Source organism: Naumovozyma dairenensis, chromosome 11, assembly GCF_000227115.2.
Source record: "Naumovozyma dairenensis CBS 421 chromosome 11, complete genome".
Taxonomy (NCBI): domain Eukaryota; kingdom Fungi; phylum Ascomycota; class Saccharomycetes; order Saccharomycetales; family Saccharomycetaceae; genus Naumovozyma; species Naumovozyma dairenensis.
This window is the reverse complement of record NC_016489.1, coordinates 512,034-534,755: the sequence shown is the minus strand read 5'-3', so window position 1 is coordinate 534,755 and position 22,722 is coordinate 512,034. Positions and strand designations below refer to the sequence as shown.

The following is a 22,722-nucleotide window of genomic DNA, read 5'->3' as shown; positions in this document are numbered from 1 at the left end:
TATATTCTGGTGAAGGGTTTGTTAGGTAGTGGGATTCCTTTCAGCTTTGATAGCAATGTTTTGTCAATTATACTTCTATGGTTATATAAAGGATTTTTACTGTTTCCGTGTTGTATTAATTTCTCGAAACTTACTGTTGATAACTCCGTCTTTACATAAGTCTAAGCAATAAAGGATTGATTGCTGATCACGAGAATATTCATGTAGATGATAGTTGATTATACAATGCAGCTACATACAGTACATTACATTATCTCTTAACTTTGTCATTGAATAGACAAGTTCAAGTACTTTGACAATTTTGAGATTAAACAATATATCTTGCGATGTTGGGCTAGCATATAGCCCACATTACAGGCTATTCAAGATCGTCAATCGATGAACCTAGTCGATTTATTATGTATGGCTAGAGTGGGGGGTAGCAGCAATAGATTCTCACAAAAAATAGAGTACTGACCCTTTGGGTTCCTTGGTTGTAATTGGAAATACTTTCGACTAAACTATAAGGGTGATATCTTCTTCTTATTTTCCAAAGAGAATATTGGTTCTGCCGCAGCACTTTGTCGTTCAGTATGGTCACTACTATAATAATTATATACCTGCGACAGTTAATATTATCATTATTATAATATTTCATGATAAGTTCACCTACACACAATATGGGAACCAAGAAAAAGAAGAAAATATTTGATACTAAAATGAGTAGAGTCTCTGATATTAAATTATTATAATGTACTTAGATTATAAAGTGTATATATCTATACAGTTGAGAAAATTGGGAGAAAGAAAACGAAATTAGGTTAGATTATTACTTGGTTGATTGATCGTCTTTGTTTGTGTGTTTTTTAACTTCTCATATCATTCAGAAAATCAATGTCATTAAGAAAGTGACAAATATACTGAATACAGAGGATCTTGATAGGGTGGACCCATTGCCTTCGTATTGACTTACGGTTAGCACAGTCGATGTTCCTGATGAAGATGGAACTGAAGACGAGGAACTGGATTGATAGATAAATCCTGAAGTAGATGGAGACGAAATTGTAGGAGTAGGGGTAGTCCTGGTAGAAGTGACAGAGGTCATGGTTGTAGCAGGGGTGGTTACTGGGGTAGATGAGAATGAAGATGAGGAACTCGTTTCTGAAGTAGTTGTTTTGGTAACAATAGGTACTGGAGGTGTTGAAGTTGTTTGTTCCGTACTAGCTAACTTGCAAGTAGTACCGATACACTCAGAAGTAGTTGATTGGGCTTTAACAGAACATCCCAAACCCTCACAAGAGGAAGATAGTGGAGTTTTGGATGGAGTTGGTGATGTTGTGGTTATTGTAGAAACAATGGTAGACACAGAAGATTGACTTAACTCTGTTGATGATGAGGAGATTGTGGAAGGAGTGGTAGTGTGTTCGGTACATACACCACCAGAACAGGATTCGATGGAAATAAGAACTGTAGAAGAAACGTGTACTGTAGTCAAGGGACATGTAGATGTGTAGATACTGGTAGTGTTATGGACAGTCGTGGTTATCGTTGAAATGTGAACAGTAGGTGTAGATACAAGTGACGTCGAGCTGCTTAGAGTAGAGGTTGTATTGTAACGAATAGAACTTGATAAGATTGTGCATGATGATGATGATAACTCAGTAGATAGACACTGGGTACCAGAACAAGTAACAGATGTTGAAGAGGAATATATTGGGACGCTAGAAGATGGGGATGCTGATGAAGAAGTACTGGTTAGTTCAGTGTTTGGAGGAACTGTAGAAGAGAAGGATGATGATGGCGAAGTAGAACTTGTTGTTGTTTCAGTTGAAGTGGAAGTGGAAGCTGAGGTAGATGATTTAGAAATGACAATTGAAGTGGAAGATGAGGTCAAAATTAAACTAGTTTCACTTGCAGTAGTTGATGGGATAGAGGAAGACAATACTATAGTAGAGCTGGATGATGGATGTGATGAAACAGATGAAGATGAGATCGAAGAAGTAGTATCTATACTTGAGGTAATTGATGAAGTTGAGGATATTAATGCAGATGAGGATGAGGGCAATAAGGAAGAGAGAGGCTCGGAGGAGGACAGAGATTGAGTACTTGAGCTAACATGTGAAGAAGAGGGTGGAATAGAAGAAATGATGGTAGTGCTGGTTGACACAACAGAAGATGTTGTAGGTATACTGCTGGAAGTTGAAAGAGTGATTGTTTCGCAGGTAGCACAAACATATACTGTGGATTTTGAAGTGATTGGGATAGTCGTTGTTGGTAATGGAGCGCTTGAGCTTGGTTCTTGAATTGTCGTAGTGTGACAAGTTTGACAAACGTAGGAAGTGTACTTAGAAGTGATCTTGATAGTTGTAGTTGGTGTTTTTGCTGTACATGTTGGGCAAACTGTAGAGGTGAAAGTCGATAAATCGTATGAAGTTACAGTGACCACTTGACCATTAGCGTCAGAAGTTGTTACAATTTTTGGAACAGAAGTTGTCCCTGTTATAGTGGATGATTCATCTGCTTGTTGACCATTAACGATGGATAACAGGAGAGTGATCGGAAATAATATTGAAATGGGTACAATCATTTGTTTACCTTTTGTATTATTGATGTGTTTTAATTGTTTCTTTCAGTGGTTCATACTTTCCAATTCCACAAGTTATCTTCAAAAAGAATGGAAGGGAATTTTGATAAATGTCAATAAATCTAACATATTTATATAATAAGCAAAAAAATGGAAAAAAATGGACTGAAAATATGCACTAATATTCCATTATTGTTTTGGTCTGATACATCGTCTTTGTCCAATTCCTTCCCTGCGTCTATTTCTTACGTAGTTGGCAGGGAAAGAGAAGTTTCTTTTTTGTTTTGCTATACTGCTTATGTGTGTACATAGGTATCTGAGTATGTATATATTTATGTTTGTTCGAGGAGGAATCTGAGTTGTGTAACCACTGAGAAACCATTGGAGAGGCAGATCTGGGTCAACAAAATACGTAGGAAGTTGAGACGGCGTCGCATTATGTAATTACCCGTTTAGGTAATTACACGGATCAGAAAAACTTTTGAGGCTAATTAGGTTAGAAAATTGTTTCAAAATATATTTTTGGGGGTTAAAGTTCACAGGACTGATACATATACTGGGAGGTTCAAATAAGTAGTTTGTAGGTACATAAAAAGTACACAAAATCCAAATAAGGAGTTTTACATGAATTAGGTAACGTTACCACGTCCATACGGAAGCCAATTTTCCTGATTCGGTTTGAGTGCTAATATTCTTGTAGGTATGGAACTTGACAGATGTTTCCCAATAAGCATGCTAGACTTTAAGTAAAATGAAACTAACAAAAATATTGCAATTATTGCATTTATGATGGTTATCAAGTTCATTTGCTTAAAATAAGGGAGTAAAAAATGCCAGATATTCCCACAGCAAAAGATATCTAGTTTGTAAATCTGTCCGCTGGAACAAGATGAAAACTTGTTTCGATATCTTAAAAAAAAAGGTACAAACTGCGAAGACTATAGACCATGTAATCCGCATCGCTATTTGAGATAGAAGTTGATGCATTCATTTCTCTAAACATTAGATATACTCCAATGGCCGAAATAGCTCGAAGGCAACCAATATATGATTAATATAATGTGAGGTTGATTCAATTGAATTGAGCCATACCAGAATTTTATAGATTTAAAAATGGGGGAATAAAAGCTGACTAGTAGTTGTACCCGGATCAAGTATAACAACGATCATAATAAAGCGTATCACCGGCGTTTGTGAATGACCTGTCGAGCTTGAGGATCTTTTCAAGAACTACTATAATTAATGATAGATATCTTTGGGCCTTCAAATATTGACTTTATTATCCTCTATGCCTATTATATAAAATAAATGACTGTAACTACCTGTATATTAGACGTGAACGTATTCATAGATAACCCTAGATTATCAATAGGAAGTAATTTATATCTAACATAAATAAAATTCCATGAAATTTGAAGAAGAGTCTTTTAACACTTACGGAATCTATTTAGATGTTATATAACCCAAAGGAGGTGGATTGAGAATGCTTCTACATACATTTTACAAAATTTGTATATTTCTCTCACCCACAAGAGATGAGGACCAGAGTATCACCAAAGGAACATGTCTGGAATAATTTACCAACTTCAATAGACTGCGTTACTCTTTTACGATTCAATTATCAACTTTTCCCCCTGTTATTTTGAAATGGGAATATAACAAAACGTCTCAAGTTTTACACAGATAAACAAGTTAGTTAAAAAATAATACAGTAATAATGAATTTAAAAGGCCGTGGAATAAAGTAGGCGAAAAGGTAATTTATGTCGTCAGGTATTTTGCGTCGTCAACTTTTGTCACTTTGTTAGTATGGTATTAGTACATTCAAGAATTAAATGGTTGATTTTGTACAAAAACGAGGGAAGTTATAGGTAGCCTTTAAGACTACAAAGTGGCCATGCATATACATGCAAGCGTGCAAATAGAATCCTGAACTCCAAATATGAAATATTCCAATAGATTGGCGATAAATTTCCAGTCGGGTGTGTAGAGGACCATATATGTGTGTTAAATTTTCAAAATATTGAACAAATAAACAAATAAATAAGAATGACGTATTTTTTATTTTACAGATTTAATTTATGCAAACTATATAATAATTATAGAATTGTTAATATCCGACCTAGAAGATGATACCAAAATTGAAAAGGATTCTCATTACATGAAGAACCCATAGTATTACCCCAACTGCAGCGAACATAAAGATAATACTATAAAGATAACGGAAGGTAGAATGGACATTTGCCTACGAACAACGATGTCACTGTAAGCCCGCTGATCGAAAACAAGAAACACATACACTATCAGGATTGAGAGTACACGGTGTTTTACAAGCGGTACAACTTCCAATACGATCGAAGTAACCATAAAATTGATAATCACAAATTTGCTGAAGATGGCATCGATAAGAAGAAAGTACGAGTCGTTCAAAATAAATGAGCTTATCATAAAATGGAAATAGTATCGGCTGCCTCACCACAGCCAATGGGAATTCGGTATCGTTTCTTCTGTTACGTTTAATGGAGTACTCGGGACCTAGAGTAGCTTGGCGAAATGTTATTGTCAACCAAGATCTAAGAATTAGTCAACTCTTACCCTATTTATTGGTAATCAAACAGATTCCCTGTCAATCATGTTTGCTGATTCTTAAACCTCCCATAGAAAGTAAAAAACCATGTAGCCGAATTAACTTAAAAGTAAGGTATTCTGCCATTAGATGAAACTTCCTTTCATTAAACTGCATCCCAGAAGAGTTGGTTAAGACATCAATTAACAGCAGCAATATTTAATAATGCCATTGAAGTGACAGGTGGAAGGGCAATCAATTCGATACGATATGTGTGTCTATTGATACCTTTATCAGACAGGTGGAGTTCTTTAATCAAGACGTATTCTGGGGAAAGAAATATAGATTATTTATTGTTGAATCTTCTACAAAAAAAATGCTACATGATGCGGTTATCTATGACTTGAATATATATATATATTAGATAAAACTAACAAAAAGAAAAAGGAGACGACGTTCATCAACCGAAGAGATCAGTCAATTCACGAATTAGATGGAATACCCAAAATGTCATCCCAATACCGGTGGCAATCATTAAGACGGCACATACACCACCTGCTGTCAATACGCAAGCATGAGCCACCGCACCAAATACCCCCAGGACTGCTGCTGTTTCTTTCAGTATTTGAACATGCTTTGTAAATCTTTTGGTAGCTGCAATGTTACCGTCTTTATTCATTCCCTTCTCTACCACGTTGACTAACCATTGAGCAAGTTCTCTATCGGGTCCATCTTCATTCGTAATATTATGATTCCTCACGATCATCTCCTTATACGATTCCGGCCCATTTTCTCTTATGTCATGTAGCAAAGTTGAGAATTTTCTCAAAATATACAAGAAATTAGCTGGCTTTGCATACATGATTCGGTTAGCTATCTTATCCATTTTAGAATCCAAAACATGCCTGATAATTCTCATTATTACAGGATTGTCATGGTACTTACTATAGAACTTTTCAAAACCAGACCTTGTGTCATTTATGTGACCTAGTAAAGCTTTTTGATACTCCATTGCATTGATACTTCCATCTTTGTCCTCATTATTCAAATAAATCATACATGATTGTATTTCTAGCAAATCCATAATGCGATTCGTAGTTTTATTATAGGGCGAAATGGTTTCATTGCTCGAAACAACCGATAAAGTAGCAATGGATTGGAAAACGAGAAATAAAGAGATAAAGAAAGTTAAGATATTGTAGTTTGCCATTTTAGAAAATATTGTGAGAGATTTTAATTGATAGTTTTACTTTTTGGTTTTATTTTGTGTTGACAAGAAAAAAAATAAGTGAAAATAAAAAAAAAAGAAATATAATAACAATAAGTGAAAGGCAAGAGAGGAAAATGGGAAAAAATTATAAATGCCTATATTCAGAGAGGTAATTTTAGTTTAATTTATATAGAACTTACTTTTAGGGTGTTCATAGAAATGGTGTCATGTTGTGAAATACATTTTTTTTTCCATTTTTCGAACGTCTTGCAATAAATAATGTGTAATTATCTATCCAATTTTATTGTGTCTATCTCTTTAAATTCCTCGATATCAGAAACCCATACCATAGAGAGTAAGTAAGGATGTATTTTTAGTTAACAGGCTAATTAAATGTCACTGACCGAAAGAAACAAAAGATTGAAAAAAGAAATAGTAGTGGCAACGTATAGATGGATACACAGTACGCGCGTATACCTTATCTTGTGTTGTTGAAGTTGCATATAAACACTACAGATTTTTTTATTTAGTAAAGTTATAATATAATTGTTAATTTTAATTCGCTCCTTATTGAGACTATCAACAGCCAACCCACCCCCCGACTCAGAAGGTAGATAACTATCTTGACATAAACTTTCGATAAGGATACTCATTTCTGAGAACCCTTCAGCTAACACGACCACGTGACACGTTCTCTGTAAAATATAAATGGGTACATACTGTAATAGAATCTATACGTTCGTTAAGTGAACACTTTATATAAAATTAGGGGAGGGCAGTCGAGCTTAGGTATGATAGCGCCCGCGTACGTTACGTACACGCCAGGGTCGAGTTCGAGTTAAGCCTAAACCCTAATCCCCACAGTGTCAATGTCGCCCGTGTAACACGATCTTGCATTCCCACAGCCGCCAATGGCAAACAAATAAACAATACGTAATACGGGAACGGAAGTGTAAACGCCGCCTATCCGTACAGTAACCGACGGATCCATTTTCGAACGGAAAACATCAACAAAAATTCAAGAAAAACGAGAAAACGAGAAAAAGAGAGAACGAACGGAGACAAAAAGACAAAAAGACAGAAAGAACAACAAACAAACAAGAAAACAAGAAAACAAGAAAACAAGAAAACAAACAACGCTTTTTTTTAACATACGTACGTAAGCTACGCAGTTGTTAAATCATTATATTACATAAGATACGTGCGTATACACATAGGAATTAACAGAGACGCACCTCCAATAACTCTTGTAACAGATTGGATCAAAAGAATCACCAACGGATCTGATTTACAAAGAACAACAACAAGAAGAGGACATTGCTACAGCAAAAAATTGCAGCGCACATAATAACATTGCGTACGAGTTAAGATAGAAAGAAACGGAACATAAGCAAAACACGATAAGATAAGTTGTTATTCTTTACACTTTTTATTCGACGACGCAAAGAGCAATAAGAAATAACACCGTATATCAATACTATTAATATGACCTCTAATACAACCACTTCTCAGGATAAGTTGAACGAACTTTTGGAAGGCATTAGAATAGAATTCAACAATGTCGCCACTGAGGCAAACACCTATCGGCTACAAAATCAAAAGGACTATGAAATTAAAGTGAATCAACAATTGGCAGAGATGCAACAAATTAGAAATACTGTCTATGAATTGGAATTGACTCATAGAAAACATAAAGATTCGTATCAAGAAGAAATAAATAGATTGAAATTGGAAATTGCCCAAAAGGATCAACAAATCGCAGCTTTAAGTTCCCAACAACAACAACAGCAGCAACATGTCCAACAGCAACAAGCCCAACAACAGCAACTTCAACAACAACAAGCGCAGCAGCAGCAACAAGCACAGCAGCAACAACAGCAACAGCAACAGCAGCAACAAGCTAATGCTGCTAATGCTGCCAATGCTGCATCTCCTCCTGCTGTTGGAAATGCAAATTTTCAACCTCAACAACCAAATGTTCAAGCTAATGGAAACATGACGCTGCATCCGCTCATAAGCGCGTTAGGTTCTCAATTACCTCCAGTATCTGCACCTGTTATTCAACCTGGTTCCACGAGCGCCCAACCGCAAGCACAAGGCCAAATGCAAAATTCTCCAACTGTTGCTCCATTAATCCCATCCGTTCCAACTCAACCATTCCCTAAGGTAGTCCCAGTTGCTAATGCTGCAGCAATGGGTAATGCCACCCCAGCAGCTGTAACTACAGCTACTACAACACCTGCTAATGCTAATGCTGCAACAACTAGTCCAATTGCTTCCTCTACAGTCTCTCAAGCTCCTACTGCAGCTACTACCAATACTACTACTATTGAAAACAATTCCAATACTTTACCAGCTATATCTACTTCAAACCAATTACCTGCAGTTACATTCCCAACAGGTACAAATACAAATGAATTATCACCTACTAATGCTGTGATACCTCCAATTAATGAACAAAAAATCGAAGCCAAACAAGAACAAGAAACAAACGCAGTAGCAGCATCACCAACTACCACTACTATTGCCGCTACTACGACTAAAGATGAGGAAACTACATCACCAATAGAAGATACCAAACCAGTCACAACAACAACAACAACAACCATAGATCAAAATCAACCACAACAATATCTAGTCCCATTCGAACAAAGAGCTAGTCAATTAAAACCAATCCCACCATTCTTATTAAACTTAGACACTCATCAATTCCCATCCAATTTGAAAAAGCAAACTGAAGATTATCACGTCCTTTTCAACCCAGCATTACCACGTACTTTGGACGTCGAATTACATAAATCATTAGACCATTCCTCTGTAGTATGTTGTGTTAAATTTAGTTATGACGGTGAATTCTTAGCTACAGGTTGTAACAAGACCACTCAAGTATATAGAGTATCCACTGGTGAATTAATTGCCAAATTATCTGATGATAACGTTAAATTGGATTCTAATTCCACCTCCACTGATTTATACATCAGATCAGTTTGTTTCTCTCCAGATGGGAAATTCTTAGCTACAGGTGCTGAAGATAAATTAATTAGAATTTGGGATATTCAAGAGGGTAAAATTGTAATGGTCTTAAAGGGTCACGAACAAGATGTTTACTCATTGGATTATTTCCCCGATGGACAAAAATTAGTCTCTGGATCTGGTGATAGAACCGTTAGGATATGGGATTTACGTACAGGTCAATGTTCTTTGACTTTATCCATTGAAGATGGTGTCACTACTGTTGCCGTATCCCCTCATGATGGAAGATTTATCGCTGCTGGTTCTTTAGATCGTGCTGTGAGAGTTTGGGATTCTACCACGGGGTTCCTAGTGGAAAGATTGGATTCTGAAAATGAATTGGGGACTGGTCATCAAGATTCCGTTTATAGTGTTGTCTTCACAAGAGATGGGAATGAAGTCGTTAGTGGGTCCTTAGATAAATCTGTCAAATTATGGAATCTAGGTAATGATGTTAATTCAAATAATAATGGTAATGATTCATCTTCAAATGGTACTAATAATAATAATAATAGTAATAGAGCTAGTAATGGTACTTCTGCTACTTGTGAAGTAACATATGTTGGTCATAAAGATTTCGTCTTATCTGTCACCACGAGTCAAAATGATGAATATATCTTGTCGGGCTCTAAAGATCGTGGTGTATTGTTTTGGGATAAAAAATCCGGTAATCCATTATTGATGTTACAAGGTCATAAAAATTCAGTCATATCTGTAGCTGTAGCGAATGGATATCCATTAGGTCCAAAATACAATGTTTTCGCTACTGGTAGTGGTGATTGCAAGGCAAGAATTTGGAAATATTCAACCATAACATCAGGGGATGTCGACAAAATTAAAGAAGTTGAGAATTAAGCCAAATGCACAAACAGATATGAAAATTTGATGAAGCTGTGAAGCGACCACTTCAGAAGAACAAGAAGAAGAGGCAGAACACTAATTGTACCATTAAAAAAAAAGAAGAAAACAAACAAACAAACAACTCTCTATTGTTTTCACTGTATATTTGTGATTGTGACAATACTATTTCTTTTCTATTATACTATTCGTTCCTTTGAAAGTCTTGTGTATATATAGACTATAAAAAGATATTATAGTATTTTGTTATGAAATGATGCCTATCGATACTTACTATCTATATATATATGTACATTTGGGTAAGTTTGATTTATATAAAGGAAAAAAAAATTATAAAAAAAAGCACTTCAGTACATTATTATAATTATTATACATATTTTTCTTTTCGTCTATCTATTTATTTGGGTAAACCAGTAGAGGAATCAATTAAACATTTATCAGTTGATTGAGGACCAGCACCAACTCTACTCAATATGACTCTTGAAACACCTTTATGTACTTCTTCATCCAGTTCATTATGTTCAGCAAATTTTGGTAATATAGACTCTTGGAAATTCTTCAAGAAATCTTGTAAATCATTTGATGTATATTTGGAGTCCCATCCAGGAACTTGATTAAATGATTTATAAATAAATGGTAATAATTTATTTTCATTTTCTTCTAGATAATATAGTACAGCATTTGGACCTGCGTCAAAAGTATAAGCTACCACACTCTCTCCGTAATATTCATTAATCTTATGACATAATTTAATAATTTTCCTAGAGGTGTCATTCATATAAAAGATTGGTGGGAATGAATCCAAACATGTAGCATGGAAAGAATTAGAATCCTTCATAGTCAATTCTGCAAATGTTGCAAAATCTTTGTTAATAATGGCTTCTTTCATTTGAACAAATCTCTTAGGAACAACAGTTTTCACACGTTCTTGGAAAAGATCAGATGTCTTCACAGTCAATTGCATCCCCATTGTAGAGGAGGTATCCTTTTTCGAGTCACTTACAACCAAGATAATAGCTTTCATTGATGACCAATCGTTCAATTCATTCACCGGGACAGCCATGGAGTCAGAACCATCTTCCAATTGACCCATTTCCCATGCGACAAACCCTCCGAATAATGATCTACAAGCAGATCCAGACCCTTGTCTTGCAATCTTTGATAATTCAGACATTGATTGAGGTAATTGATACAATTTAGCAATAGCCACAACAAAGGCGGCAAACCCAGCAGCTGATGAAGCTAATCCAGCAGCAGTGGGGAAATTATTTTCTGATACAATATGTAATTTCCATTTAGATAAAGTTGGTAATTTCGAATCTTTCAATTCTAATTGATACCTTAAATCACGTAGTGCCTTAAGACAATTGATTGTTCTTTGATTACTCATGGCTGTAATTTCTTCTTTACCATTTAACCATAATGTGTCCTTGGTGAAATCAGGGGATGTAGCGGCTGTAGTTAATGTTCTTAAATCATCTTGTGATAAAGTAACTGAAATGGAGGAATTCGTAGGTAAATTTAATTGTGTATCTCTTTTCCCCCAATATTTCAAAGTCTATATTCGTTCCTGTTAGTACATACGTTTGTGAGATGGAAAGAAAGGTATATATCTTGTGCATCTATACATACTGCTATGTTAACTGGAGCTGTGGTGGATGCGATGTAAATAGCCATGTTCTTACTTTTGTTGTATTTAGATTTTTTTGCTGGATATATATTTAATGGGACAGTTCGTGATATCCAATGATTCAATTTGGTTCTATGCCCTTTTTATATATATTAGTTGTTGTTGATTAAGAAAGAATTTTTATGTGGGATGTATCGGCATAATCGTTTATAGTCGATTTTAATACATAGAAAACGTCAAAAAACCGTTGATGTAGTAGGAATCTCAGAGGTGGCGGCAACAAATAAGCAAAAGAGGGAAGAAAAAAAGAAGAGAAAGGTATCGTCGAGATGTTGATGCTTGGTCTGTATACCAGACCTGTGACAAGGAGAATAACAATAATATCCTCGAGGACTCTGCTATTTCCAAGAAGTTTCTCGACAAGAACAGTGCTGCAAAAAAACAAGGCAGTCTCTATAGCATTCCAATGCCGGAGCCGTCGAAGTCAAAGTACAATTGTGAACCCTAATGACAATAAAAAGGCTGGACCTTCAAGTTTCGTGGGTAAGGATTCTAAAAGTCCTACATTTACAAAGGAGGAATTAGAAAATGCACAAATTGAAAGACTTAAAGGATTAGGTCCCTTAATTTCAAGATTACCAACGAATGTAATCCCATATGCTGAATTGATGAGATTAGAGAAACCAGTTGGAACATGGCTGTTATACATTCCATGTACATGGTCAATCTTAATAGCAGCAATGCAAACAACAGCAACCTTATCACATACTTTATGGATGCTATCATTATTCGGAATTGGTGCATTAGTAATGAGAGGAGCCGGTTGTACCATCAATGATCTCTTTGATAGGAACTTGGATGATAAAGTCATCAGATCTGTTCAAAGACCAATTGCCTCTGGAAGAGTCACTCCTGCACAGGGAAGTTTATTTCTTGCTGGTCAAACTTTAGTTGGGATGGGTATATTGGCTCAATTACCTGCTCAATGTTGGTGGCTAGGATTAGCTTCATTACCAATTGTTTTTACATATCCTTTGTTTAAAAGATTCACTTATTATCCACAAATAGCATTGAGTTCATGTTTCACTTGGGGCGCTCTCTTGGGGTTCCCCGCAATGGGGAATATGGATTGGTATACTATGATTCCCTTGTATATGGGGAGTTTCCTTTGGTGTATGGTTTATGATACAATTTATGCTCATCAAGATAAAAAATTTGATGTGAAAGCAGGGATTAAATCCACCGCGTTAGCTTGGGGTAAAAATACGAAGAAGATATCATATGCTCTAGTTACCAGTCAATTTAGTCTTTTAACTCTTGCTGCATTGAATAGTGGAGTTATGCTTGGACCTGGATTCATAGGTGGTCTTTCAATTTTCGCATATAGGGTGTTTACAATGGTTAAGAATGTGGATTTAGATTCTCCTGCTGATTGTTGGAAAGCATTCACTGGTAACATCAATAGTGGGTTATATTTTTCATATGCCCTTTTTTTGATTATTTATTAAGATTACTTGGAATATTATGATATTATTTATGGTCTAAACTAAATCTAACGTTATTTATCACTTTACCAATTAGAATGTTTATATATATATATATATATTGCTTAATATTTACATGACGATTCGTACCATTTTCGAAAATAACAACTTGCTTTTTTTACAGGATATCGTTTTTCTTAGTCTTGTTTTTATGTAAAAGGTTCTTAACTATTTTCCTTGCGGCAATGTCCTTATGTTTAGAATGGAAGGTAGATGAATTTCCAACACTGGACCTGACTATTGAATCGAATATTTTCACTCTCATTTCTTCAGATTCTTGTTCTTTCTGGGAAGATTTGTTCTTGCTTACAGATGCATCAGTAGTATCTGACAACCCTGGTTGGAACATATCATCTATAATGCGACCATCTGATTTCAATACAGAACCATTTCTAGAGACGATATAAAATTTATTCCAAGGGTACCTTAAATCGGGACTCTTATCTACTAAAAAGAAANCAAAAGTTGACTTATCATCAATTCCTTGTTTACCTTCTCCAGTAAAAATTTTACCATTACCCTTACTTTTGACTATTTGACCCACCGGTTTCATTGTCGTGATAGATCTTCCAAGGATTGGTGAAGTTCTGGTAATTTGATAATGTGGTAATGTAGATATTTTCAAATTGGGAGGTATATAAACGATATTAGTGACCATTCTTGATGATAGATATAATGATGCAAGGGATAACCCTATGGGCATTATAGCCATGGTCATGGGACCGTATGTCTTTATTAAAAACAGAATAGATTTCTTTTCCTGGGCATCAGCATCTCTGTAATAGACTTTGGCTGTGTTCCATGAAGTGTTGAAAAATGTGCAACCATAGGTGAGAAAGACTAATGATAATGAAATGGAACCGAATTTCACAATGAATGGTTTCTTGTATGAGTAAATTGTTTGAGGTACACCCTTGGAGAGTAAATCAATTATTCGTCTTGAAAACATTCTGTTTTAAAAAACAGGTTGTTTTATGTATCAATGGGGGAATGGCCGATCTCCTTATTTCTCTAATTCCAATACTTACTCACATACTTAATCAGTCAAGTCTGTATCGATTGCTCCATTTATGTGTTGTTAACCTAATCTAATCGTCATATATTATTTGCTTGGACCGCCCTTGTGATCCCTCCCATGCGGTTTCTATTTCTATGGTTAAAGTTCTTGCATATATACACATGTGTTGATAATAGACAAATTTCAGTTGGATTGTCTTCTTTTCTAAAGAGTTTAGTCTAATGTATGTTACTACTACTATTCTTTTACATTTCTCTATCTAATGCAAGATTACATTGGTAGTATATTTACGTACCATACAGAAGTAATTATATTAAGTACTAGCGACAGCAAGAATAAAGCTTATTGAATCCATTGCTTCTAGTTGATTGCCATTTGTTACGATATATATATCAGTTTCTTAGATGTGATATGTCAATGAATTGTGCTCTTGAGTAAATTCAAATGTAAGGGTTTGTATAGAAGGATAGATATAGCTGTATGTTTACCCATAGTGTTTGTGGCCCTCTTCTTGGTAATTGGCTGATTTCCTTGGTCCTAGTTTTTATACAAATCTCCACCATGGAATACCCAGATTCAACGCTCCAAAGAAATATAGAGATATATAGATGTTTGTTTGTCATAATATGGAATGTTATAGGCATATGGTATGCTTTGCTGACTGCTCAACTGGGAATATAATGAATATTCCCGTCAGATAGGTTGAGTATATATGTACGTAGATTGCGTTCACCTCTTTTGCTTGATAGATACGGGGCACTTGATACTATACTCATAATATCTCACATTGAATAAGAAGCAAGTAATTAACTTAACGTTACTTTGATTATATAGTACAATAATGTTTCAGTTTAGGATCAAATAAAGACAGAAGCATGAAATCTTAAAGTACACGTTGCGGAAGAATTATCAGTGCAATAAAGTCAGTACATCGATATATTATGGAACCTACTTACGTATACTATATATATATATATATAGCCCAATAGTAAACCAATATCATTCATTTCGTTACAACTGTTATATGTTATATAATGTATATATAATGTATACATATTATATTGCATAGCTTGTTTGACCATTCGGGTTGAAAAAAGTATACGCAAACGTTATTAACAGTACATGCACATGTATGGATACAGATCCTAAAGCAAGAGAATAAGTATACCAGCAAGATAGTACTACAATAAAGATTCATAGTGGACCCCCAATTACTTACTTTTGTTAACAAAATAGCCACAACTTCCCTACCTACTTCCTCCCTCCTATACTATCAACTAAGAACCATGGACGGCTCATCGGATCCAAGATTCCGCAATGACATAGCATCTACACCTCCAATGAACGCCATTCAAGAGGAAGAATCACCAATGTCTAGTGAACCTAGATTGTTCACACAGATAGATGATACAAATATATTGAATAGAAATGGCAGCAATAGACAAAGTTCTACATTCCCGGTCTTAAATAGTTCCAATTTAGAACTAGCAGCAACAGAATATAATAATGCCAATAATAATATCAATGGCCAAGTACCATTATCTCAAACAAGACCTATCTTTGCATCACCTCCTTCATTATTATCGCGCCCTAATTCTGCATTTTATTCCAATGGTGATGGCAATAATTCAAGTTCAAGTATCATCTATAATCCATCCTTTACATTTGGTGAAAATGTTCCGCCAAAAATCCAACAACAGCAACAACCACATAGTGGTACACCTCCCACTAGTAAAAATAGCACTAATAGTCGTCACGATCGTCATCATAGGCGACAATCTCTGAAATATATTCCTGGAAATAAGTTACCAACAGCTCCACCATTGACAAGATCCAAATCACCTACCAGATTAACACCTTCAGATGTCATATCACCTTCTAAAAGATCTTCATTAATTTTAGACTCTCCATTCGATTTCACTTCAACTTCATCGTTGGCTCCACAATTGCCACAACAGAATCAAACATCAAGAGCATCCTTCCGTAAAGGTCATCGTTACAAACATTCTTCTGTATCCATGAATTTCTTCCAAGAACCTGAAGTGAAAATACCATTAAATATTGCCAAATCATTACCAATCCCAAATTTTAAAGATCTTTTGAAAAATTTACCATGGCCTAAATCACATTTCCAATTATTAATAACAAGTTTACAAATGATTTCATGTATTGTAACATTCCAAATAGGTCATTCCAAATCTTGGAATAATTTTATTACTTTATCACATTTTATAACTTATGATATCCTAGGTTCTTTAGTCATTATATTCGTCGAAAGTTTGTCTCAATTCGAAGTTTGGTCCACTGGTACAATAACTTTCCCCTTTGGTTTAAACAGAATGGATGTCCTATTAAGTTTCGCACTTGCCGTTTCATTATGTTTTGTTGGTTTAGATCTTTTATTCCATATCTTAGAAGAATTCATCGCCATATTTGTTGAGGCTACATCAGATATCAATAATCTAGGGCAACAACATGATGAAATTGCATCACAAATACCTCATTCTCATCATTCTTCAATTGATCAATTATCACTCTCTGGAGAACATTTGAAACTTTGGTATCTAATACTCTCCATCAACTTATTCCTAGCAACGTTATCGTTATATAAAATATTTTACGCTAATAAGAATAGTAAATTGAAAACTAAAAATCCAGTGATAACAATAACCTACACATTATATTTGTTAATGTATCCCTTATTAGTAATTAATTCATTTTTATTTACCATTTCTGATTTTTTGGCAACTTTTTCAATTGCAATTTTCATCTTAATTCATGGTTTAACTATCGCAGAATGGACTTCAACAATTTTATTAATGGGATTTTCAACTACTACTTTATCAGGTTTATCTCTTTTACATGTAGAAGATACTAAAATTGAAACGAAAAAACAACAAGTAAGACAAAGATCACGTAGTACCCTCCCGATTGCTGTTTTAAATTCCAACAAATCATCAATAACTTCACATAATGATGGGATGCTTACATTCACATTTTTAAATTCGATATTTAAATGGGGGAAAAATTCACAATATCTTAATAAACATCCAAGCGCTATAAAATCATTAATTAAGGAACAAATTGAAAATTTACCTGAATTTAAATCAAGATGTCATCTTGATTATAAAAATTTGAATATTATTAAAGTTAATTTTAACCTTTATGTCGTATTGATTAAATTATTGTTGAAAGGTGGATCAAATGATGATGAATTATTGTTGAGAATAGCTATTGATAAATGTATAAGAAGAAATTTAGAATCTGTTGAAACAACTATAGAAATTGATAGAGTATAGTGTGCAAGGAGCTACACGAATACATGTTTTGGGTATGATGATGAAAAAGTGAATTGGAAATCTAAAAAAAAAAGATATGCAATTATGTATATGTATATATTATAGAGATGGATAAAGAAAAATACGAAAATACAAAAGTAAATTTTTTTTACAAAGTTTTCTCTTTTAATAGTTGTAAGCATTCTTTGTATGTTGCTTCTTCATCGTCTGTCACTTGTAAGAAAGAATCAATGACGCTATTTTTTCCTTCTTGTTCACTGTCAGCTTCGTTATCTTCTTTACCCCATATCTTCGGAGTGAACCCATTGACATCCCTTGCCACATCATCGTCAATTTGTTGTGACCAAAAGGTTCTTTCACCCTTACCGACCAACATATTGTAGGCGTTACCATTAGATCTAGCTCTTGCGGTTCTACCAGAACGATGAACATATTGTTGAGAGGAGAGTGGTAAATCATAATTAATAACGTCAGTAATATTATTAATATCAATACCTCTTGACATTAAATCTGTAGTAATTAATATCTTTGCATGCAACATAGAAGAATCTTCAAATGGTTTAGAAAATTCCGTTACTAATTTTCTATTATCAGCTTTGGAATTGTTAGAATTAATTGAATTTATTTGATAATTAGATTCATTCAAATTGCTGGTTTTGTTTATCATTATTTTTAATAAAGTTGCTAATCTTAACGAACTTTCATTTGATTTGACGAATACTAGTATTCTAGAGCCTTGCATTTGTTGATCTTCATATTGTTTTAATAATAATTTTAATAAATATAATGGTTTAAATAAACTTTTTGCCGTTGGAATATTAATAATATATTCTTGTAAGGTACTTGGTAAATGATATAATTTGACAGAATCCATGACAAACAATTTTGGTTTAAATAATTTCAAATCATGTAATTTTTGAGTATTAGTGGTTAAAGTGGCACTGAAGATCATTTTTATAATATTTCCTGGCATTTGATCCGTTGACATTGAAATTTCATCACCCGGTATTTGATATATTGGAGTTTTATCAATGGTTAACTTTTTCATTAGTTCATTACACCAATTTTGGAAAGATTGATTTAATAATCTATCAGCCTCATCTAATACTAACATTTTCAAATTTTTCAAATTGAATGAATTCATATTTAAATGATCTACTAATCTTCCTGGGGTTGTTATTAAAATATCTGGTTCATTTGTTTGTAATTTTATATGTTCCTCTTTTAAAGAATTTTCTAATTTGGACATGGTTATTATTAATCCTGTACCTTGAGATAATTTACTCAATGTGTCATAAACTTGATGGATCAATAATTTTGTTGGAACAATGATTAATGCACGAAGTTTATTAACTTTACGTTTGGATAAAGTTTGAATGATTGGTATAGAATATGCTAAAGTTTTACCCGATCCAGTAGATGCATTCACTAGGATATCCCCGACTCTTCTTGTGAAATGTTTTTTTGTTGTTTTCAATGAGAAATTTAAAGTTGGTAATATGGTGTCTAATAAGATAGTTTGAATGGGGAAAGTTTCATGAGAGAAATATTTTTCAATATTTTGTAATAATTTAGGCTCTAATTGATTTGCGTATGATTGGTAAGGTTTGATCATTGTTGAATCATAATGGATCTTAGTAGTATGGGTCCATGCAATTGATTTATGTTCATTTGATGTTGCTTTCATTAATTGTGAATTTCTGACAATAGCAGGTTGAGGAATATTTTCCAAATCATGAACATTTTCCATGGATACATCTGTTTTTGAATCTTCATTTGTAATACTATCAGTAGTTTCATTTATTCGTTTCAATTTCTCTTGTAATGAAAGAGTTTGTTGGAATCTTGATAACACAGAGTTATGTTTTGAGTTTTCTTCATGAGATTCTTCATTATTCGTGTTATCGTCAGCACTCTGCATTTCAATGTCTGAATCTTCATCTCCTTCTTGTTCTTCTGCAGGAGAAACTATTATATCTTTTTCATCTTGTTCTTGTTCCTGCTCTTCTTCATCAGCACTTTCACTTTCACTTTCACTTTCTCTATCACTTTCACTTTCACTTTCACTTTCTCTATCACTTTCACTTTCTCTATCACTTTCACTTTCACTTTCACTTTCACTCTCATTATCGCTCTCAATTGGGTTTTTTCTTTTCAACGGTATAATAGGTTTATGTTTATCATTAGTGGTAATGGCAGTCTGTTGTTGGTCATTGTTGTCATCATCTTGAATAGTTTCTTCAATGATTTTATTTGGATCAAATCTAACGGCGAACATTGCTATATGATTGGTGTCACTGGAAAGGCACTTTATTATTTACAACTGATAGTATACCGATGTCAAATACTATATTATAACTGTCCTATATATGATATTGGTACATCTCCTCTCATCTCATCTCATCTAATCTCATCTCATCTCTTTTGTGTTTTATTTGGTTTTATTTTTGTCAAAATATTTTTGAAAAATTTTCCAGTCTTAGGGTCAAACACCCCAGGTTAGGTTTGTTTGTACTAACCCTATATTACCAAGTTGTGGCCTACCCTTCTGTGTATTTCTGGAAAATTCAAAGTGATCGGATAGATAGATACAGATAGCTATAGCTAGTTGGTTGGTTGGTTGGTTGGTTGGTATACCATGACTATATGTGTTTGTGTCTTCTCTGTTGACTTTGTAGATACGTATACTGTTGCTGTACCCCATTACAAGATGAAATGTGCATTACGATTATTATCCCGATCAGCATGGAAGGGCCCAAACATTGTACCACTACCCATTAAAGAGGCCATGAGCAATGGGACACCCATTAGAACCAATGCAAGATCAGCAACGATATTACCACAATTTGTTGGATTGAAATTTCAAATACATAATGGGAAGGAATATGTGCCCCTGGAGGTCACTGTAGATATGGTAGGGAGGAAACTAGGTGAATTTGCTCCCACGAGGAAAAGGTTTAGTTACACCCAGACTAAATTGAAGTAAAGAAGGAATATAAGTATATCTCCTGCATCCCCTGTATATACATTATTAGAAATCTGCCATATATATTTAGTATTAGTATTTAGTATGACTATTGCCATAACTATTATTATTCATATCAGCACTCGTTCGTTATACATCTCCAAAGTATATATAATTACTCTAATCTATGTACGTATATAATATATATAAAGTTGGTCTCCCCCGAAAGAAATACAAATACAAATACAAATAGAGGAAGAGCGTAACTTGAAGATTCTGCACAAGTATATTTAGTAAAGGATCAAACACAGCATATCTAGAAACGCGTATCTACAAGATAGCATCTAACGATATAATCTTCTAACAAAACAGTCCATACAGAAGATCAATCGATCCAAAGCCAAAACGAAAGCGAAAACGAAAACGAAAACGAAAACGAAAAATGCTTCCCTTTCTAAAGAGTAGGACAACTAATTCATTCCAACTTCTTAGGAGTTTACCATATTCATATTCATGTACACCTCCGTCCCAATTAATAAAGAAGGCATCATCTCAGTATTCATCTTCATTGATATCATTATCACGATATAACAGGACACAAGTTTCCCAATTCTCGACTACATCCATAGTACAAGCCACATTAAATCAAATTAAAAGAGGATCAGGACCACCAAGACGTAAGAAACAAACCACAGCACCAGCATTAGATCATTGCCCCTTTAAGAAAGGTATTGTATTAAAAGTGATGATTTTGAAACCAAAGAAACCCAATTCTGCTCAAAGGAAAGCTTGTAGAGTAAGATTATCTAATGGGAATGTCATATCTGCTTATATTCCCGGTGAAGGTCATAATGCTCAAGAACATAGTATTGTATATGTTAGAGGTGGAAGATGTCAAGATTTACCAGGTGTTAAATATCATCTAGTTAGAGGTGTGGGGGATTTGAGTGGTGTCGTTAACAGAGTCACTTCAAGATCTAAATATGGTGTTAAAAAACCTACCAAGGCCAATGCAGCAGCCTGAACCCCATGTACATATAGTTTACTGTAAATAAAGATATTCATGATAATTAAAGAAATAAAAATTACTATTAATATTGTTATAGTTTTTTATATTAAAAATTTTATTATAATTACTTAAAATAATTTATACAAAAGAAAAATTGTTCATTAATTTAGTTATTATCATACCAGGGGGTCTAGTTAGTTGGAAGCATAACACCATGATTATCCTTGTCATTTGTATGCCAAGAATCTTCACCACTCTTTTCAGTAAACAAAACGACAGTCTTACCACCCTTTTGGAATGCACGACCAACATGTCTACTATCATCAAAGACCGTATATCCAATTCTACCTAATTCTTTATCACATTTTCTCAATATTTCTGGAATATGAGTAGTTTTAGAAAGTTCTTTACCAAAACCTGATGTATCGACTAAATTTTTCTTTTCATCGAAAGTTAAAGTACCTAATGCTCTTGGTAATAATTGTTCGTATGTTTTAAATTCTTTTAGATCGTTCTTTGTCATTCTTTAAATTTGTTATTATTGGGTTGTTTTATTATAATTTATAATGGTTTATAATGGTTTATTATAATTGAAGAAAATAACTACAAGGTTAGAACAAGATTAAGTTAAGTATTTTGGATAGATATTCTCCCCCCTTTATATGTGAAAAAAAAAATATTATTACATACTGATCATACGCTCGACAGTGAATCATTCTGTGACATATTTCACCTCCCTCTTTCCCTCCCTCCCTCGCTCCCTTCCTTCCTCGAGTCGAGGAAACAAGATATGTCTTTACGTCGCCGGTATACAGATGAGATATTTTTGATTAACAAATCTGGGGAACGGGAACGTACGTACGTACACTGTGCATAAGGGATAACTATAGATAGACAGATCAAAGGAATAAGTAAATAAGGGGGGGCCGGATATTACTATCATATTAATATTATATTAATATTATATTATTATTATATTATTATTATATTATTATTATATTATTATTATTATAGTCAGAAGTATAGTCAATATCCGGAGGGTAAGCCTC

The 22,722-nt window shown here is 34.1% G+C and overlaps 11 protein-coding genes across 11 annotated transcripts; 5 read left to right on the top strand and 6 right to left on the bottom strand.

Annotated features, from left to right (window-relative positions):
- Positions 1–862: 862 nt before the first annotated feature.
- On the bottom strand, positions 863–2,566 carry AGA1 (Aga1p; the record flags this gene model as incomplete). The annotated part of the gene is made up of 1 exon (XM_003672623.1): positions 863–2,566. One exon carries the CDS (start codon positions 2,564–2,566, stop codon positions 863–865), a length of 1,704 nt encoding a protein of 567 aa, XP_003672671.1.
- Positions 2,567–5,588: 3,022 nt separating this feature from the next.
- Positions 5,589–6,338, bottom strand: NDAI0K02360 (uncharacterized protein; the record flags this gene model as incomplete). The annotated part of the gene is made up of 1 exon (XM_003672622.1): positions 5,589–6,338. The coding sequence occupies one exon, from the start codon at positions 6,336–6,338 to the stop codon at positions 5,589–5,591; it is 750 nt and encodes a 249-aa protein (XP_003672670.1).
- A 1,485-nt stretch (positions 6,339–7,823) lies between these two features.
- TUP1 (chromatin-silencing transcriptional regulator TUP1) lies at positions 7,824–10,205 on the top strand (the record flags this gene model as incomplete). The annotated part of the gene is made up of 1 exon (XM_003672621.1): positions 7,824–10,205. One exon carries the CDS (start codon positions 7,824–7,826, stop codon positions 10,203–10,205), a length of 2,382 nt encoding a protein of 793 aa, XP_003672669.1.
- Positions 10,206–10,605: 400 nt separating this feature from the next.
- MVD1 (diphosphomevalonate decarboxylase MVD1) lies at positions 10,606–11,598 on the bottom strand (the record flags this gene model as incomplete). The annotated part of the gene is made up of 1 exon (XM_003672620.1): positions 10,606–11,598. One exon carries the CDS (start codon positions 11,596–11,598, stop codon positions 10,606–10,608), a length of 993 nt encoding a protein of 330 aa, XP_003672668.1.
- A 569-nt stretch (positions 11,599–12,167) lies between these two features.
- Positions 12,168–13,346, top strand: COQ2 (4-hydroxybenzoate octaprenyltransferase; the record flags this gene model as incomplete). Its single annotated transcript, XM_003672619.1, has 1 exon — positions 12,168–13,346. The coding sequence occupies one exon, from the start codon at positions 12,168–12,170 to the stop codon at positions 13,344–13,346; it is 1,179 nt and encodes a 392-aa protein (XP_003672667.1).
- Positions 13,347–13,500: 154 nt separating this feature from the next.
- On the bottom strand, positions 13,501–14,331 carry MRX15 (Mrx15p; the record flags this gene model as incomplete). Its single annotated transcript, XM_003672618.1, has 1 exon — positions 13,501–14,331. One exon carries the CDS (start codon positions 14,329–14,331, stop codon positions 13,501–13,503), a length of 831 nt encoding a protein of 276 aa, XP_003672666.1.
- Positions 14,332–15,686: 1,355 nt separating this feature from the next.
- ZRG17 (Zn(2+) transporter ZRG17) lies at positions 15,687–17,699 on the top strand (the record flags this gene model as incomplete). The annotated part of the gene is made up of 1 exon (XM_003672617.1): positions 15,687–17,699. The coding sequence occupies one exon, from the start codon at positions 15,687–15,689 to the stop codon at positions 17,697–17,699; it is 2,013 nt and encodes a 670-aa protein (XP_003672665.1).
- Positions 17,700–17,847: 148 nt separating this feature from the next.
- DBP6 (putative ATP-dependent RNA helicase DBP6) lies at positions 17,848–19,977 on the bottom strand (the record flags this gene model as incomplete). Its single annotated transcript, XM_003672616.1, has 1 exon — positions 17,848–19,977. The coding sequence occupies one exon, from the start codon at positions 19,975–19,977 to the stop codon at positions 17,848–17,850; it is 2,130 nt and encodes a 709-aa protein (XP_003672664.1).
- Positions 19,978–20,337: 360 nt separating this feature from the next.
- Positions 20,338–20,685, top strand: RSM19 (mitochondrial 37S ribosomal uS19m domain-containing protein; the record flags this gene model as incomplete). Its single annotated transcript, XM_003672615.1, has 1 exon — positions 20,338–20,685. The coding sequence occupies one exon, from the start codon at positions 20,338–20,340 to the stop codon at positions 20,683–20,685; it is 348 nt and encodes a 115-aa protein (XP_003672663.1).
- Positions 20,686–21,106: 421 nt separating this feature from the next.
- On the top strand, positions 21,107–21,688 carry MRPS12 (mitochondrial 37S ribosomal protein uS12m; the record flags this gene model as incomplete). The annotated part of the gene is made up of 1 exon (XM_003672614.1): positions 21,107–21,688. One exon carries the CDS (start codon positions 21,107–21,109, stop codon positions 21,686–21,688), a length of 582 nt encoding a protein of 193 aa, XP_003672662.1.
- Positions 21,689–21,863: 175 nt separating this feature from the next.
- On the bottom strand, positions 21,864–22,196 carry EGO4 (Ego4p; the record flags this gene model as incomplete). The annotated part of the gene is made up of 1 exon (XM_003672613.1): positions 21,864–22,196. The coding sequence occupies one exon, from the start codon at positions 22,194–22,196 to the stop codon at positions 21,864–21,866; it is 333 nt and encodes a 110-aa protein (XP_003672661.1).
- Between the last annotated feature and the right edge of the window lie 526 nt (positions 22,197–22,722).